General features: G+C 35.6%; 1 protein-coding gene across 1 annotated transcript in view; it reads right to left on the bottom strand.

Moving 5' to 3' along the window:
• STT3B (STT3 oligosaccharyltransferase complex catalytic subunit B) overlaps window positions 1-13337 on the bottom strand; it is a 97804-nt gene that overhangs the window by 4400 nt on the left and 80067 nt on the right. Inside the window, exons 8-15 of the mRNA XM_082663107.1 lie at window positions 12445-12493; window positions 10905-11059; window positions 8277-8488; window positions 6867-7054; window positions 5969-6140; window positions 4919-5092; window positions 2384-2497; window positions 152-364 (exon numbers count right to left, since the gene is read on the bottom strand). Of these exons, the coding sequence (XP_082519233.1) occupies window positions 152-364; window positions 2384-2497; window positions 4919-5092; window positions 5969-6140; window positions 6867-7054; window positions 8277-8488; window positions 10905-11059; window positions 12445-12493 (1277 nt within the window). The remainder of the gene's footprint in view (window positions 1-151; window positions 365-2383; window positions 2498-4918; window positions 5093-5968; window positions 6141-6866; window positions 7055-8276; window positions 8489-10904; window positions 11060-12444; window positions 12494-13337) is intronic.

Below are 13337 nucleotides of genomic sequence, written 5' to 3'. Positions count from 1 at the left end.
CAACCAATCTTGAGTTACCCTTTTTTTCTCTTTTATTTGAATTTTATTTATTTATTTTTATACAGCAGGTTCTTATTAGTTATCCCTTTTATACATACTAGTGTATATATGGAGTTACTCTTTCATAAACATGACTTCATTTGGCACCCACCTTCTTTGACAAATACTTCTGTTTTGGGAAAATGTTGGTTACTCGAGGTTTGTGGTCTAGTGTCTCCCTGTTATCGGGTGCTTTCACTTTATATATCCTTACAAGCCAGTGCTCTGATGTAAAGGCCTCCTCCAAATGCTTGAATTTAATGTCCTTGTTTCCAATCTCAGCATTACGTGTTCGATCAAAACCTGGGGGTGTACGGAAATCCAGCTGCAAAAGTGACATTAGTATTGGATGTTAACCATATTGGAAAGCTTGCAATATTAGAAGGTAGTAAATGTTAGCAGCAGAGTAAAACTTTCTCCTTTTAAACTAGGAAAACACAATCAGAGCAATATATTGTAACAGTTCTTATATGTTGCTAACCAGATAGGAAAAACTCTGCAAGAGAGAAACTAAATGAACCCGTAGAGTGGATGAACAGCCCACAGGCATAAAAAAACCAATAGCAAGATAAAATCCATTAAAGCCCTTCTTATAGGTATTCAGAGAAAACACACAGAAGGGCCTGCTTTTCTGCCCCAGGGCCTTGCACTATACTATCTACTCTTTCAACCTCAAAGTTCTTCATTCAGTGATTTTGCATGGCTGGTCCCCTTTCTATCCTTTGGTCTCAGCCCAAATACCATCCCTTCAGGAAAATATTTTCTTGAGATTGATGGTTGCGAAGTCTCCTCCACTGATTCCTTATTCTTTTACTCTATAGTGTTTGTTGCTAAGGTTTTTATTTATCTTTAAAATTACCTATATCCTCCAACAGGATGTAAGCTGCATGATGACTTTACCTTATTCAGTGTGGCTCTATCTTACCAGCATTACTTGTTAAATCAATGCACAAGTAAAGCAGTGATGCTAACCAACCTGAAATTGGGAACTACAAAGGAAGTCAGACAAGCCAAACCATGGGAAGATTAACCAAGAATGAAAGGAGGAAAAAATGGAGAGACGGGAGAAGATTTTAAGAAATTCTCAGACTAAGTTTATATGTTGCCACACAGAACTTAAATGAATTCAACTTAAATATAAATCCAAAAACCAAATCTCCTCCAGTGCGAGAATAACTTGTTATTGCACATCTATACAAGAGCAAAGTTATATACCTCATGTCTTAAACATATTATTCTCGAGCAGGGAAAGGCATCAAAATGAATGCATGCTACAGGCATGGCTTGGAGCTCTTGATAAACGTGACACAAAAAAAAAGTCCTTCAATGCTCTCATTAGTGAACAGAGAAACTAATCTTTCACCCATTTTCTGAGGTAGCTAATTATTATGGCTTAAGTTGCTTCTTTCTTAGCATGAGTTTAGAGACCAGGCAGTGGCCTTCAAAGAAAACACAAACAAAAACGTAAATCTGGTAGTAAAATTTTTGTCTGTTTTTTCAGAGCCACCTGTAGAGTAATTCCAAGCGAATAATGCTGAAACATTATCTCGATCCCTGGTATTTGTATAAAATTAAACAAGCAATTTTTCCTCTGCCATTGATGTGACCTTAGTATGAAGGTGTAACTTGGTATGACAGTCACGCAATCTGAGAGCTATGAAGAATCATAGAAGCCATCAGTCCAACCCCCATTATACACAGACAAGGAAAAAAACAAGTCCAGAGAGAATGTGACTTGTCCAAGGGTTATGTGACCTGACAGAGCCAGATCTGGAACCCAGGTGTTGTGACAGTCCATTATCTGTTCTTTTTGCCACGATGCCTCTTTGCCCATTCACTCATTTTTGTCGACTCTTAATCTTTTGTACCATATCATTCCAATTTTCTGGGAAAACTCTGACCCAGAGAGTCCTAGCTCTCTGTGGTAATGGAGAACAGGGGAACAGTGAATATATGAAGTGACTAAATAATTCATCTCTTTAATTTCAGGCTTTCCCCAACTAGGCAGTGAAGTTAAACTACTTAAGATCACACTGCTTCCCAGCTGGAAGACCTCTCCCTGGTCTTCCAAAAACATGAAGTTGAAAAGTGAGATGGCAAACAAAGAATGGATTTGAGCCTATGTTAATTAACAATTTTGGAAGGAAATCTTTGATCTAAAAAATATTTCCTCGTTTTTTACATACAAGTTTCAGAAATTAAATTTAATAGAGAAAAGAATCTTTAGATGAGCACATTTTTCTTTACAGCGCAACCAAAACATCATTATCCTGTTTTTTAGAGTCAAACAAGGCTACTTAATATTCGTTTGAATAAAGATTATAGAAAAATTGATGTAACTAACCTGCATTTCTCCAAATCTGTAGTATGACATTTTATACATAAGGCAATTCAACAATGTAGGGGATCCTGCTTTGTCTACACGGAATTCTCCTTGTGGGGTGAAATAGTCACTTTCCTACAGGAAAGAATCCAGAAGTTTGTGTCCAGAAGTTTAATATAACCAATTCAAAGCTACAGGTTCCCCTTTTCATTTCCCCATAAGAACTAACTTTTGAGGTTATCTTCATAAAGCCATATTTAGTTACATCTCAAAAAAATATAGTATCAGAAGACGAATTTATAAATTTAATGTCGTCTCTTAAAAAACCCACAAAACTATCATGGGTGTTTTTTAAAGCTCAGTATAGAAATCATTTATAGGAAATAAACAAGAGTATCCAAAACACAGAGAAAAAGAACAATAGTCTGTTAGAGTGAGGGAGGGCGATTATTTATTAATTCTACCAGATTTTAAACCATGTTATAATAAAACCTCAATAATTTAAGGAAAAAAAAAGGTACCAATACCATGATTTAATATCAGGTAGGCCAACTAAATTTGTTCTTTATTTTTCCATATGAACTTTTAAAATCAGTTCTTTAGTTCAGAGGGGAATGTTTAGAAAACTTCTGTAGGAATTTTTATTGGGAGTTCATCAAATTTATGAATTAACCTCTAAGAGGGCTAATCTGACACCATCGATAGAAATTCCTCATCTAGGAATTTATCCTACAGAGATACTTATACGTGGGCAAAATGATGAGTGTAGAAAGTTATTTATCGCACCACTGTTTATGAGATTAAAAAACTGCAATCAACCTAAATGTCCATTAACAGGGACAGGTTAAATAAATCATGGTGCACACACACAATGGAAGACACTATGCAGATATAAAAAAAAAGGAATGAAGAAGCATCCCCATAAGATCTCCATAATATATTGTGAAGTAAAAAAAGCAAGAACAAGGTGTATATTTTGCTACTAGTTATCTGCTTCAATAAGAATCATAAGAAAATAGTAAGAGACTACCATGGACTTTTTTCTTTTCCTTTTCTTGGGGTGGGGGGTGTAAACTTTTACTGTATATCCCTTTATATTTTATTTTTTGAACCATGTGAATGTGTAAATTACCTATTCACAAAGCATAGGAATTTAGGATTTTTCTCTATATAAATGGTTCAAAGCATATATCTGGATCTACCACGTCAGTTTTAACACTGCTAAAGCAAATGCACAAATGAAAATTATATACTAGGAGGATTAAATTAAGACCAATTTAACACAAGGTAATACTGTTTATTAATCGTAGTTAAGGGGAAATGTCACAGCATTTACACTTAAACAAGAAATCTGGGGCTTTACTCGACTTCATCCCTGTCACATAAAACACATTCATACATTTTCCCAAAAGGTTCTTTTATTCTGGATCAGCAGTGAATCTTACTCTCATCTTTTGTGCCTTCACCACGTAAACCACAGTGCTGGGTGCCCAACCTCTCTGAGCTCACAGCTGAGTGGGAGAGATACAACAGAATCTACCTACAAACCAGGCTGGATGTGATCTGATAATGCACCAGAGAAGGGCTTCTGGAGAGGGGACTAATCTGTGGTAGGGAAGGTACTCCAAGAAGAAAACTGTATAAACACGTGTGTCAGATGAGCCAAGGAAAGAAACCACGAGGCAAGTTTCACGGGCTAGAGTAGATCGACAGAGTAGAAAAAGGTGATAGAAGGACAAGAGGCCAGCAAAGGAAAGTGAAGTATTAAGGGGTTGTGCATTCTGAGCTAAAGCGTTTGGATTTCATACCACTGCTTCATTATTTCAATCATCATTATGATTATTTCAAACCAGCCACTAGGCTGAGGTTTCATCTATGTTACTATAAATTCTCATAACAGCAGTACAAATGAATTATTCCTGGCATCTGTTAGTGATCAACTGAAACAGCCGTAATCACAATTATAACACTAGAACCTAGAACAAGGCCTAGTGCTCAAAGCATATAATGCTGACTGGCTGAAAAACAACTTGCCCATAGCACCAAGCTGGCAGTGGCAGGGTTTAGTTCCAACTCATGTCTGTCTGGTTTCAAGGCCCCTTTCCTTAAACTAATGAAGGCTTAAAAAAAAAAAAAAAAAAAAAAAGCTGGGAAGTTACATGATCAACGTCATGTTAGACTGGGAGAGGGAACAAGACTAAGGCAAAGATAGCAAGTTCAAGGCTACTGTCCTATTTCAGGTTTACGAGCATAGGGGTCAATGCCAGAGTGGAAGCAATGAAAATGGAAGGAAAGGGCAGACGTGACAGGCTGTAAGGAGTAAAGGCAAGAATTTTGACAAGGGATTGCTTTGTAGGGGAGAATGGAAGTACCAGGTATGAGTTTCCAAAGTTTTAAACCTGGGAAAATGCTTGTGGTATCTTTAATAAACAGTAAAGTCAGACTGAAGAACTAATTTGGGGGATAGGATAATGAAAACAAACACAATGCAATTAACAAGGTAAGAGGGCTACTGGGAGCTGTCTTTCACACACCGAGAACGACCTAGTTTCTTACCCGAATGTCTTTTGGATGTTCCCCTTCAGCTATCCTAACCATCCAGAGAAATTTGTTGATATCATCACCAGAATACCCAATAACCCCTCCAAAAATAACCAAAACATAATCTACATCCAGACTCCTCATGATTTTATAGGCTGCTGTTTCATTTGAAGACATGGCTTTTCCCACCTACAGAATAAAAAATGAGAATGGGTGTACTTAGTCCCAAAATACACTAAAAATAAAAATGGACGTACATTTTTACTTTAAGATGGAATGCATCTCAAGAGTTTGATTTACATGGACTTTTTTATAAAAATGATTTGCTATGAATTCAACAGATTTACTGAGATTTATAAGCACCTCACTTACTACAACCAATTATAGCAGAAATGTCAAAATCAGAAATACATGCTCTAATATTTTGCTAATAATTAGGTCTCATGAAATTAACATTTTAATATGAAAGCAGGCAAGCTTAAAAGAAGTAGAACTTCTCATAACCTCAGGCCGAGGATGACCATCCATCTAGCTAGCACAAATATATTCTTCTCTTCAGTTTACTAAACATCTAATGATTAGTTACAACACTAATACAAAGAGAATTCATTTGGCTAACGCCCAGTTATCTATTTAAAATCTTTAAAGAACAGAGAGGTGATTACTTTAATTAACGTAAATTAGTTATTTAATAGCTAGAGCGAACATAATTTGCATGCCCATAAAACACAGTGCATTTGTTTTACATATTTGCAAATACTTTCCTTAACTTATGAAATGGAAAATACAAGACAAATATAATATTTTAAGTTTCAGATTTTGCCTATTCTCCAGCAAACAGCCTACAATTCTGAATGATACTTAAATAAATTCTATTCTTAAAAACAAAATAAGCATACCTTGAACTCACTTTATTGAATAAATACGTAGAGAAGTATGTTCAAAATTCAGCAAGCAAAGAGTACTTTCACCCACATTTTTCCTACTTAATCACAAGTGAAGTCTGATTGCTAAGTAGTGAATAAAGGTTTGTAACTTTTGATCTTTTGTTGATCAAATTCTTACCAGTGCTATGTGGCTGTTATTCCAGGTGTTATTATCCACCAAAGTAGTTCTATTAGCCATCCCAGCTATTTGATAGCCATAATCCCACCAAGACATCACTCGGGCATGTTCATCTGTATTTTGCCTCAGCCAAAAGTAAGCTTCTCTAAAATCATCTAAGATATTCCTGGTGCTGAAAACAATCACAATATTCTTTTAAATGATATCTTGGAAGTGTGAAGATGGTAACTTAAAACCTTGAGGTGCCAGGCCACTAAGTAATTTCATATTTTAAGGATGGTAGTTAAAAGCCTCCATGGTAGGGAGAAAAAAAAAAAAATCAATGGAGAGCTAGACTAGTGCTTCTTAGACTTTAATATGCATACAAACCACCAGGCCATCTTGTAAAAAAGCAAATTCTGGTTTAGTAGTTCTGGGGTGGAGCCTGATACTGGGCAAGTCTAATGAGCACCCAAGTGAAGCAGAAGCTGGAGTGGGAATGCGGGGTTGCAGTACATAAACCAGCTGTTCTTAAACTGTAGCTGTATCAGAATCACCAGGGGGGCTTATTAAACCACAGATCACTGAGTCTCACCCCCAGGTTTCTCATTCACACACTGAGGTGGGGTCAAGAATTTACATTTCTAAAGGATTTCCTGGTAATGATGATGCTGTGTCCAAGCACAACACTTTGAGAAAGACTAATGTGTATGTTATATATGCAAAGATATTTTGGAAAAGAGCATGAAATACAATGATTATTACCTACTTCTACCAAAGGGGACGGGCAGGGGAAAGGTCACAAGAAAAGCACAGCAGATTCAAATGCAGAGCTTCACAAACATCTTTGAATTCTATCTTTTGAGACAGGAAAAAAGGGTAGGTATAAAATCCTCTTGTAGTCAAGTTGTCTTCTTACCCGTCATGATTGTAAGAGGCCAGGACCACACTTGGGCTGGAGTAGGCATTGCTTGTGACCCAGGTACAGTGGACTGCAAACATCATCAACAGCATCAGCATCAACATGGTAACAATGCTTTTTATATTAGGACCTAATCCCTCTTCAGTTTTTTCCTGTTCAGTTACATGCTTCCTCACTTTACCTGCCTGAAAATGCAAAAAAAACTGATGAGACAAATTCATCATTTGACTTGCTTTCATTAAGACACTCAAAAGGGAGAAGGTTGGGAGAATGTTATCTATCAATTTAATTCTTTCTCAGGAATTCTCGTGTGGGTCATACAACATTTTCTAAAAATTATCAAGGTGAATTCTAAAGTCAAATGTGAATGAGAAGGCTTCCTGGAACTAAACCCAATCCAGGAGCAGGCTGCAGAGCAAAAAATCTCCAGTAAGAAGCTGCTTTCAAACTCAACTGTCCTTATGTTTTATGTAAATACAAAGGAGATAACCAAATGGTCTCATGCTGGCCACCTTTTCTTATAAAAAATCTGAATTCCTCACCGTGAAAACAGCAATATCCGGCTTATAATCCAGACCATGTAGGACTTTAGTATAGGAAAAACCTGCATTATCAGAATCAGTTTTCTAATTTCCAAACCCCAAACCAACAGACTTGTTAAAATCAAGATTACATTTTTGAAAACAAAACAAAAACCTCACGGAACAGAGAACAGAACAGTCAGGTTCTAAATTGCAAGGCTAGTTATTAAGAAACCACAAAACAAAACATCACAAACACAAAAGCAGGTATGTGCCTTATTAGCACTAATCTGTATGAATAATACTGGACCTATCATAGTAAAGAAAGAAAATTTCAAAATTAATACATATACTGCGAAGTTCTTCATTGCTTATTGCTACTTAAAAATCTAGTTAATAAAGTTTACTATGTCATCCAAGACAAGTGCTCTGATTCTAAGTCTTTTCCACACTTGCACCAAATATAATCCTGCTCTGTTAGCTGAGAAGTTAAAAGTGAATTACATTATTATATGGGCCAGCCACCTAGTGCTAACGAACTGGAGACTTTTTTTTTAAGGCACTTATTCCCCTCGTGAATCACTATTCAGTCAACCAAATATTTTAAAAGTTTACAGTGAATATGGACCTCAAGGATAAGCACTTTGCACATTGTTTCAGAAGGATTTATAGCGCTAAATTTTATGTAATTTAGTAGAGCACCAGCTTTCTGAGTGAAAAGACCAACCAGGATTCAAAATTTGAGGCAAGCAGTAAAGACCAACTAGAAATGTCATAGTTTGACTAAATTCTTGTTTAATCACCCTTCATAATATATACAAGTTCTTACTGTGGTGGAAAAATAAAACATGTAAAAATTTTAAAGGCCTTACTTTAGATTTCCCACCTTATCATACAAATTTCCTGGGTTTCTCTTGTCATCCTCATCACTGCTGTCCTCCACAGGTGGGTTTTCCCTTTTCATGTCATCCCCCAAATAATGCTCAAAAACATTTGAGAATGCAATTGCAGACAGCATACAGACGACTGGAGTCAAGGTCAACATCAGCCGCACCATCACGCCAGCAAAGTAGACAGCACTGATGGCATACAGAGCAACTGCAAAGACAAGTTCTCTCGTAACACTTTAGAAGAGAAAAGGGTCCCTGGAAACTCCACTAACTATTTAAAACTATTTAAAACAAAATCTAAAAACAGACAAACATCTCATAAAAGGGCTGTTTTATTTATTTATTTACTTAAAGAGGAACTTTTTTTTAAAAAAAAATTTATTTTATTTATTTTGTTTTTGGCTGTGTTGGGTCTTTGTTGTTGCACGCAGGCTTTCTCTAGTTGTGGCAAGCTGGGGCTACTCTTTGTTGCAGTGCACAGGCTTCTCACTGCGTTGGCTTCTCTTGCTGCAGAGCACAGGCTCTAGGTGCGTGTGCTTCAGTAGTTGTGGCACGTGGGCTCAGAAGTTGTGGAGCATGGGCTTAGTTGCTCCACGGCATGTGGGATCTTCCTAGACCATGGCTCAAACCCGTGTCCCCTGCATTGGCAGGCGTATTCTTAACCACTGTGCCATCAGGGAAGCCCTAATTGTTTTTGAATTGATAATGCTAACCAATTTAAAAGTCATATTTAGAAATTATAACTAGTGTTGACAAAATAAACACTGCATATCAACAGTTTAGAGAAGCATATCATGTTTCAAGTTTAATTATAGCTACTATGGGGAATGAGACAATTATTTGTCAACAGCATCACATATTAGAAAAATACATTAACTGACAGATGAAAACATGTTTGGTGAATTGTATTATTAGGCACAGTAAGTTTATAGAATCAAAGTCTATGAAAAGTCTGTGCCAGTATCTGGCATAAAGCCTGCTTTAAAGTAAGAATGGGATGAGAAGAATATAATTTATTACCAAAGGAGGAACTTATAAAGTTATTGCCAAGAAACTTAAAAAACAAAAATTGGAAGTAATTTCCAATAGTCAAAGCTTTCCAGATAATGTGCTCACCACAAGGAAAGGCTCTATCATTTCTGGCTAGAGGCTATATGACTTTACAAAGTTAATGAGTCATTTGGGTGCCTATCTCATTTGAAGCTAATTCACATTTTTTTTCCTGACTAAAAAATACATTTATTATACCATATTGTTTATCTCAATGGATTTTTATATATGCACACACCTATGTAATTACCACCCATATCGAAATACAAACATCTGTATACCTCCTCAGGAGAATCCCTCATGCCTCTTCCCAGTCAATAACTGCTCCCCTCACCCCCCACCCTTTTTTACCTTAAAAGTCCAAAAAGGTAATCACTATTTGGACTTTTAAAGCAATAATTTAGTTTTCCTTATTCTTAAACTTCATAGTAATGAAATTATATAAAAATGTTCTCTTTTGTACTGGTTTCTTTTAATTACCCATGCTATTCTTTTATTAATTGTTGTGTTGTATTCTACTATACAAATACATAATCTCTTTATCCTACTGCTGATAACCTTTGGAATGTTTCTAATTCAGGGCTATTATGGATAAAGTTGCTATGTATATACTCTTAAACATGTCCTTTATGGGACACATGCACTTACTTCTCTTGGGTATATACCTAGGATTGGGACTGCTAAGTCATGAGTGGGCAATATGTCTAAGCTAAAATCTTTTTGAATGATGCAATATTAACATGGCCTTATCCAGAGTCCACTGACCTATAAAACCAGAAAAGAAGGAGTGTCATCCTTTGGTTAGAACCTATGCAGATGCTATTTTATCTCTCCTGACTTCACTCTGGAACAGTAACTTTTGAGTGTCTCTAATGGTCCAGGACCCATACTTGCACAAACTATTTGCTTGTGTGACCCTGTGCATATTACAAAGCTTTTTCAGTTTCAGGTTTTATCAAATGCAAAACAGCCACAGCATACTTCTTGTGATGACTGAATTACATAAAAGTGTTTGGTATCTGTTTATTCTGTCCATTTATATTTTGAATGTCAGATCCTAAACACTGCCTTTAAAATAGTTTGTATATCTAAGTCTTGTAAGTTGGAAATTACACAAATCAGTCAAGAGGGTGTTACTTAAAGGTGATTCTTATTCCATTACAAAATGTACTTTTGCACTGAAATTTGGATCATGGATGCCCCTGCAAACTTCTTCCTACTTGATTGGATTTAACTGAGAAAATAAAGTCAAGTCTATTCTGTCAACAGTTATAATTTCCAATTCTCAGCCACAGACTATAATTACATTAACCTCTCAGAAAACAATAAATTGAATGAAAAATTTATATACTAGTCCAAAATGAAAAGTTAATAATTAGAGTATATATATATATATATATATATATATATAATGCAAATTCACTGAATTTTTCTTAGTTAAGCACTTACGCAAAGTAAGAGGAAAGTTTATCTTAAATATGCATAGAGTCAAGCAAAGAAAAATAAAACTTTAAAGTGCAGTGATAATCTCAACAAAAATAAATAAATCAAAGTACTTATTAAAAATCTCTTACCAAATACTCTTTCATCGTTGATATTTTTAATGCAGAACCACAGGCCTGCTGGGAAGGTACACACAAGAATATGTAGATCAAAGAAGAAAGATACCCAAGTTGTAGGTTGATGCTCAGACACTGACGCAATAATTGGAATGTGTATTTTTGCATACCTGGTATTAAAAAAAGTTAACATTATTTAAAAGTAAATGATAAAACAGGAGTTCCTTTTAGATGACTAAACTTTCTCTGATTGTAGATATGGTTCCTATCCCTACCTCTTCTTGCTTAAAAGTATATTCCAATGTAACCAGCTAGAGTGGAAATAATTCTGATACACACTGGTAAAACCAAAACCAATATGCCCCTCCTAAAATCAGAATTATCTAAGGCCAGTTATAAAAGTGTTGGCTCTGACTTCTAACACAAAAATCTTTGCTCAAATAGGAATTTGTTTTGCAGTTTTAACTTAGTACTTTTCTAAGTTTGCATCAACGAGTTTCACTATCTTCTGGACTTATTACTAGCAGAAATACCTTATCCGATAACATATCATATTGCCACAATACCTTTCTTAACAAGGAGATGGCACAGAGGCTGGTGAGGGAAATGGAAAAGACAGGACAAATTTTCCCTGAAATTCCAAAGTGGTCAGTTAAAGTCTGAAAGCAAGAATAAGTATGACTAAGAAAAATTTAACCTAGGATTTTAACCTAATCAGAATAACTAACTTCTACAACTGGGGTTTTCCCTCAAACTCTGGTGATGCAAAGGCTGATCTCTGGAAGTTTGTGTCTATTAGCTTCAGCCATTCATACATAATTTGCTTATGCCCTTTAATTAGTCATGGGCAGGAGCCCTTTTGGTATCACACCAAAGGGCAGGCCTGTTCAATAAATTGTGGTAGGTTTTTTATTCGGCCACATGAAGAGTAACAAAAAAGATGGAATAGCAGAATCAAGGGAGAGAAGTAAATTATCACCAAGAGATATTTTCTTATCCTTAGGAAAACATTTCTAGAGATAAAAAATTATTGAGCTAATTTAAAACTAATTTTTTTTTACTAACTCTTTTTATAACAGCACTCTTAAAAAGCACGACAAATATTCTCTAGTATATTTGATAGGTTAAAAAATATCAAGAAACTTAGATAATGTGGTATTAAAAAGAAAGTTAAATTTTTCTTCATATCTACGGCATACAAATGCTATAACATAGCATCTATCCTTAATGATTAAAAATTAAATATTACTAACAGATGGAAACTTTGAATACATTGGTAAAAACAAAAATCAATTACTAAAATGGCACACGTTACCTGAAATGTTTTAACAAATAAAACTAAAATAAGGAGTTGCCCATGAACAGAAATGTGACTTACATAATCACACTAAAGGTGAATTCCAAACAGGTATTATAACAGACAAACTACAACATTTACTAAACTAGTACATGCTAGATACTTTAGAAATGTTGCCCAGGTATTGACAGAGATACTAATAAAGAACAGACGACAAAAGGAAAATAACATGAGGGCAAATAACTTATCTGCACTTACCCAGTATCCCACAATGAGTAAAACCTGCCACTCCACGGTGCAATGTAACCTTGGAAGGAAAAGTGTAGAGGAAATTAATCTGCCTTTTCACTGTTTTTATGTTTATTGATTATTATGGATTAATTTAAGCTAATATTAAAAGAATTCTTGTTTTTAAAAAAATAGGTGACAACGTATTTCACACAGCTGGCAGTCAGATAAAATAAGATTAGGGATCAAATAAAAAAAAATCCATGGACATTACATTTCCAGAGAAATACAACAAGTTGACAGATAAAATTGTAGAACGTTTTCCAATTCTCTCTTAAACCTCTAGGTGACTAGTAAAATAAAGCTAAGGTATTAAGATAGCATTGGATAATTTTAAAAAGTGAGGTGTCCAGTATGCCAAATTTAGATAAATTACAAAGATGATTTTAATTTTTTAAAAAATTTATTTATCTTTTATTTATTTTTGGCTGCGTTGGATCTTCATTGCTGCGAATGGGCTTTCTCTAGTTGTATCGAGCGGGGGCTAATCCTTGTTGTGGTACACAGGCTTCTCATTGCGGTGGCTTCTCTTGTTGTGGAGCATAGGCTCTAGGCACGAGGGCTTCAGTAGTTGTGGCTCACAGGCTCCAGAGTACAGGCTCAGTAGTTGTGGCACATGGGCTTAGTTGCTCCACAGCATGCAGGATCTTCCTGGACCAGGGCTCGAACTCGTGTCCCCTGCATTGGCAGGTGTACTCCCAACTACTGTGCCACCAGGGCAGTCCACAAAGATGATTTTAAACGTTCGTGCCTTTTATTCCTGTCAATTAATTCTTCATGATTTTATGACGTAGGCTGGTACATTAATTTGACATACCTTCAGAAAGAATTTGACTTATTTCTAGGGACTAGTAGAGTCAGGA

The sequence above is a fragment of the Grampus griseus genome (assembly GCF_964374135.1).
Source record: "Grampus griseus genome assembly, chromosome: 10".
Lineage (NCBI taxonomy): Eukaryota > Metazoa > Chordata > Mammalia > Artiodactyla > Delphinidae > Grampus > Grampus griseus.
This window is presented reverse-complemented; position numbering and strand designations above follow the sequence as displayed.